The 6,172-nt window shown below is 43.8% G+C and overlaps 1 protein-coding gene across 1 annotated transcript; it reads left to right on the top strand.

Annotated features, from left to right (window-relative positions):
* The first annotated feature begins 1,748 nt into the window (after positions 1-1,748).
* Positions 1,749-3,635, top strand: dlx5a (distal-less homeobox 5a). Its single transcript, XM_041955588.1, has 3 exons — positions 1,749-2,366; positions 2,770-2,954; positions 3,158-3,635. Exons 1-3 carry the CDS (start codon positions 2,009-2,011, stop codon positions 3,470-3,472), a joined length of 858 nt encoding a protein of 285 aa, XP_041811522.1. The 5' UTR covers positions 1,749-2,008; the 3' UTR covers positions 3,473-3,635.
* Positions 3,636-6,172: the final 2,537 nt, after the last annotated feature.

The following is a 6,172-nucleotide window of genomic DNA, read 5'->3' as shown; positions in this document are numbered from 1 at the left end:
TCTATTGCAGGTGAAGGAAAAAAGGGAAAATATTAGGTACGGGCACATTGTGTGTTATTCCTTTTATGAATTATTTACAGTTGAGACAAACTATTTTTTGTGACACATTCATACTATTAACCTACTACCGACTGTCCCGGTCTTAGAATGCTGCACACATAAAAAACGTTGCAAAACCGTCTGTGAGGACCAACGAATAGGGGTGTGTGGGGGGGGACTATCTTGTTGATTAAACTCTTCAGTGATGTCAGACGCACGCGGCGCGCTCTTAGACTCGACCCGAATTCAAATCGAATAACCACAAAGTATTTTTTTAATTAATAAAAAAAATCATCGTCCTATATCATGTTGCTAAAAAAGATTGACCAGGTTCAATAGAATATGAACAACAAACCGGAATCCTCACAAAAACCTGTCAACCAGCGAGACACCACCGGAAGGAATTCGTGGCTTCGGGGGGGAGGGGGGTATTTCCGGGGTACCAAAGTCATGTAAACCAATATGAACATAATAAAAGAATCTGCCGTCACCTTCGGCCTATTTACTGAGTTAGTTCAGTTATTGATATGATAAAAACATAACAGTGTGTACAAAAGGTTTCACAATGCAGAGTCGATTGGTGAGATTACTTGTCGGTTTGTAGCAGTTGAAAAAAAAAAGAAATTTAGACCAGCTTTTTAAACTTTATACATATGTTGTATCATGCTTATTCCAAATGTAAACTGAATACAGTTCAAAAAGCTCCGTCGGGTCTACTCAGTGCAGTATAACTTCCTTTTCCCATGCACTGTGTGTATGATACTGAATAAAATGTATCCAGTGTATGATAATGTATTATACAATGAAATGCTAAATATGATGTATCCACTATAGGTCATTTCTATCCTCTTTTTTTCTTTCTTTCTTTGTCAAAATATTTCTTTAAGGGTTTGCCACTAAGCTGAGCTCGGAGTGCAGTTCTTCAGTTTTTCCACTGGTCGGCGCTGTTCACCACTCAATGTGGAGACAGAGACGCTGAGCGCTCATGCAGCCTGCTTGGCAGCAGGTTTTATCATGAGATAAGATAAGGTGAAGCTTTAATGATCCCGTTGAGGAAGCTGGCCAGTTTTTTCATTATTGTACATGCCAATCAAAGAGCAGTTGAATGGATTTGAAAAATTGCTTATATGGGATGGTAGCTATTGTTAGTTATGGAATGTATTTCATATAGCACAATTAAATAAATGTAATCGGATGATGACATATTGTATATATGTATATGTAACACTCTGTTAGATTTAAATCTCTATTTTCAGGAATGGTCTGTATATAATATTTAATCAGGTTTAACCTGCCTGACTGTTAAATAATTACCCATGATCTCAGTGATAATCCTGAAATATTCTGTTTGATGCATTATTTCTCTTTAATGTGATCTGATTGAAACATCTGATTTAATTCCGTCATTTTTGGGGTCATTTCTCCCAAAAAGTTAATAGAATTACGTTGAGTCTTGTTTTAATAAAATGCATAAATAAAGACTAATGAATACAGTCGTAATAATCGTCCAGTTTTACAGCGGGAGGCCTGTTTGGTAATGAGGTTTTGTCCCTCTAATTCATCCTTCTGAAAACGTCGATTGGCCACACGGCCAACACTTTAATTACCCCCATTGATTGATAGTATAAAAACACAACAATACAGCCACATAGCCCGGGTGGTTTCCCCCCTATAAGAAAGCTGGCTGAGTGAATTGGGTGTAGCTGTGTCTGTGTGCGCCTTGGCCAATGGAACCAGATCCTCCCTGCAGTGCGTAAGAGCGCGATTTAGGATTTAACCAAGTCTTTGCTGCGGGGCTGACTGCAGTCTTCACCAAGAGCCCGACGGCCCGAGAGCCTTTCCACAATGCCAGTGTAGTTTTCACACCACTTTGGAGTCCGACTGCCTCGTTTTTTGCTTTTGTTTTTGTTTTTGTTTTGTTTTGTTTTGCTGATTAAAAAAGACAAACCCACGCGTTCCTTCTCGAAGTATGACTGGAGTATTCGACCGGAGGATCCCGAGTGTGAAACCTGCAGACTTTCAGAGCTCCTTTCAACTCTCCACCATGCACCATCCGTCTCAGGAATCTCCCACTTTACCCGAGTCCACTGCCACGGATTCTGGCTACTACAGTCCCGCCGCTGGAGTCACTCACGGCTACTGCTCGCCCAGCTCCACCTCGTACGGGAAGCCGCTGAATGCCTACCAGTACCAGTACCCGGGCGTAAATGGATCCGCTGGAAATTACTCGACAAAATCCTACACTGATTACAGCTCGTACACGACCCCCGCCTACCACCAGTACGCCGGGACTTACAGCAGAGTGCAAGCGCAGCCGAGTCCACAAGGTACGGGCCGCAGATTTTTCCATTATAATAAGAGCAGATTGATAGTGGATATCATCGAAACGTATTAAACAACAGAACTGTCCAATTTTCATCTCGTTTTATAATTTCTTTGCATTTTTTCTTGACCGTTCCTCTTGGATAAAAAGAACAAATATATGGAATCTGACGCTAAATGAAGAAATAAGGAATAAATTCTACCTAATGTGTATTTCAAACCGCACCATTCAGTGTGAAGCAAAATGAGAGCGCACGCGCTTTCCTTTTTTTTTGCCAGCCTGGAATTAATTTGGTTTCTGAATAAATGCGATATCCCATTTAAAAAAAGCAAAAATATATTTTAAAAAAATACATTGCAGTTTGCAATAAGCACACGCGCTTATTCTTGTTCTGATTATTTCCACAGAAAAGGAGATAAGCGAGCCTGAGGTGAGGATGGTGAACGGCAAGCCGAAGAAAGTGAGGAAGCCCCGGACGATCTACTCCAGCTTCCAGCTCGCCGCCCTGCAGAGGCGGTTTCAGAACACGCAGTACCTGGCGCTGCCGGAGAGAGCCGAGCTGGCTGCCTCGCTGGGACTCACGCAAACACAGGTGGGTTTTCACATCGAGTCCATTCTCGACCCGAGTTCTTTGTTGTACTCGTCTTCGATGCTTCTCAGTTAAAAAATAATAATAAGCAGCGTTTTGGCGAGCGTCGTTTCTGTGCGCCTTTACGCGCCGTGCCTCCTCTGACTCTGCTGTTTCTGAGCCTATGCTCTGCGATATTAATGGTCCCGCTTTTCCCTCTTTTCCAGGTCAAAATCTGGTTCCAGAACAGGAGATCGAAATTGAAGAAGATCATGAAGAACGGCGAGCTTCCTCCGGAGCACAGCCCCAGCTCCAGCGACCCCATGGCGTGCAACTCTCCACAGTCTCCGGCCGTTTGGGACGCGCAGGGCCCCTCCAGGCCGCACAGCCTACAGCCACAGAACATCAACACGACGGCTTCTAACTTTTTGGAAACGTCCGGGTCATGGTACACCTCTGCCGGCAGCTCCATGACTCCCCACCTGCAGACCCCTAACTCGATACAGCACTCGTTGGCTCTTGGAGCGGGGACGTTATATTGAAAACCCCTGTTGTTCATTACAAGTCTTTTTTTTTTCTCCTCCTTCTATGGGACTCGTGTTCAAATTTCAGAGGAATATGCAATGTATTTGATGACAGTCATAGAAGAAACGTGTAAAATGTGTAAATGTGTGCATGTAATTTATTGCATTTTGGAAGACTATTAAACGTTTAAATGGACAATGGAACTTTGCAACCTCCGGCCTCACTTGCAGTCTCTTGTTGTTTTAACCCTCAGTCATTTACACTGAAAATCCCGACAAAGACTCGCTCACATAAATAATGTTTGGGAGCCTCAGGTGACATTTCCACACCACGCTGTAAATCACGGCTGCTCGGTGCTGTCGTAAATCTAATCTCAGCAGATTTCATGCGCCACATCCCCCATAGTCTTTATTCTTCATGTGATTTTTTAAATTTATTTTTATTTTATTTTTTGTTTTTGTTTTCATTAAAGATAGTCTAGGAAAGTCTTCGAGATGAGGATTAGAAATATCTGACATTTTTGCAAGAAATTCACCTTTATTTTCCTTTGGGAGCGGCCTCAGCTGCGTCCGCACCTGCGACGATATGGAAGAAAAACAACAGAGGTGCAAATTTGTGCTTTTATTTCACAGAAAATACACAAAAACGTGTTATTGTAAACGCATTTGTGAGAAAACATGGCTACTGTAACACGGCGAGCCTGAACCCTCCTACCTACCATAATAATTTCACTTAACCTTATACCGGTGTGCCTTGAACTGGACTGATTTGTCCTACATAATATAACTGTGATCTGATTTCTGCAGAATATCATTATAATAGGAAATTATAGCGACTCACTCCTTTGATGGTTCATTTTATTCAGTCTGATTTATGGTGATGTTATAGGCTTTTTTATTCTAACATCGTTATAATAATCCATATTGCTAAATTAACTCAAATTGTTACCATAATAACAACATTTCCCACCTATTTCCTCATATTTAATATCCTCTGAATATCCTATTATCATTCAGTGCAGCGCTGCATGTGATCACCTTTTTATCATGCGTGTAGTATTTTAGAGAACCTGATTGAGGCTCTCAGACGGTTCCAGCTCGTCTGTGAGGAACATGCCTGCTTCTCGCTGCAGACAGTCTGCAGTCGCTCTCGCTTTGTGTCCCCTACAATTAGCCGCTTTGAATGGCAGGGAGGAGGCGAGGGGGGCGGCACGGAGATCTGAGACAATCCGCATTCCTGTGGGGGTAGACCGGCTCCAGAGCTCTGCCACTCCCGGCCGCAGCCCACCTTCCGGGTAAAATAAAAACGAGGGGGGGGGGGGGGGGGAAAAGGAAAATCCTCCACAATTTCACCATGTTATTAACAGGCAGTAATACCAGCGCTGCCGCTGCAAAACCGCTGAACAAACCGCGCCACTGCGAGGAGCACCGAGGATCTGAAAATTGATCTAATTGAATTTACCCGGCCATGTGCACTGCGAGACCAGGAGCGTTTTTACAAACAAACATGATGCACACTCCCCTCCTCCGTCACACACACACACACACACACACACACACACACACACACACCATCTGACCCACACACTGACCCATGCATGTCACCATTTCCACCTGACACAGAATCCTCTTCCTCTTCCTGATTGCAGCCCGTCCTGAATACACTTCAACTCTCGCGCGCATGCTGGCCGGCGAAATGCTGCAGAAAACACACTTCTTCATCTAAAACACCGCCGTGCTTCTTGTTGTTGTTGTTGTTTTCAACCTTAATTTCCTGGTCCAGTCATCACAATTGTGAGCAGGTCACTCGAGAAATTTGGGATTTTTCACATGGCACGTGCGCGCGCTCCACAACACTCAGGCGCGCGACCTGTGCAACCTCGTGCACGGAAGCACACACGGGGCTTTATATTATCTCTCAAGCACACACACACAAACACACACACACACACACATACACACACACACACCACTTCTATCTCTCTCTCTCTCTCACACACACACACACACACACACACGCAAAATCACACACGCACACACACACTAGTGGTGCCATTATATCGAGAGCCCCCGTTTATTTCCAACCGAACATTTTCCACTCAGCTAGTTTCCCCCCGTTTTGCAAATCGAGTCTAAATAATGACAGTTAGCTTTACTGGACAGCTTCAACTGTAACACTCCACAATAATTATTCTCCAGGATTAGGGCCTCCATTATCATAATCTGGACATTGACAATTACCTATAATTTGCAAAGATGCGCTTGGTTCTTGATTGCAGAGAGGGCTTTTTTTTCCAAGCTCGCCATCACTAAACAGTGACAGTAATAACAGCTAATTTTGCAGGCAATATATAAGAGCTTACCATGGTGTGCAAACACTTTCCCACCTGGATTTGCTTATTCGCCAAGCAGCAGTAAAAGCGTGCAGCGCGTCCTGCTTGGTCTGTGTTAGAGAAGCGCAGAAAGGTAAGGATGAGTCTTCTGCTTTCTGTCGTGCGGCTGTTCCCGAGCTTAGAGGAGGCTGTGGCGCTCTTGACTGAAAATTACTCTTCAGGAAGCTCTGAGCTTGATCGTTTAGTTGGGACTAGGCGATAGAGGGGGGAAAAAAAGTCTCGTTTTCCTAAAATCAGACATCTTTTTTAATTATTTGTTGGAGAGAATATTAATATTTGGGTGGATGTTCGGCGTCTTTGTGGGGGCTTTGTTCCGGTAGGCAGG

This window comes from Chelmon rostratus, chromosome 16 (assembly GCF_017976325.1).
Source record: "Chelmon rostratus isolate fCheRos1 chromosome 16, fCheRos1.pri, whole genome shotgun sequence".
Classification (NCBI taxonomy): domain Eukaryota; kingdom Metazoa; phylum Chordata; class Actinopteri; order Chaetodontiformes; family Chaetodontidae; genus Chelmon; species Chelmon rostratus.
The sequence above is the reverse complement of the archived record's forward strand: the minus strand, read 5'-3'. Positions and strand labels throughout refer to the sequence as shown.

Coding starts and splice junctions, on each gene's coding strand:
- dlx5a (XM_041955588.1), top strand. CDS start 2,009: ATGACTGGAGTATTCGACCGGAGGATCCCGAGTGTGAAACCTGCAGAC. Junction 2,367..2,769: donor AGCGCAGCCGAGTCCACAAG/GTACGGGCCGCA, acceptor TTATTTCCACAG/AAAAGGAGATAAGCGAGCCT. Junction 2,955..3,157: donor TGGGACTCACGCAAACACAG/GTGGGTTTTCAC, acceptor CCTCTTTTCCAG/GTCAAAATCTGGTTCCAGAA.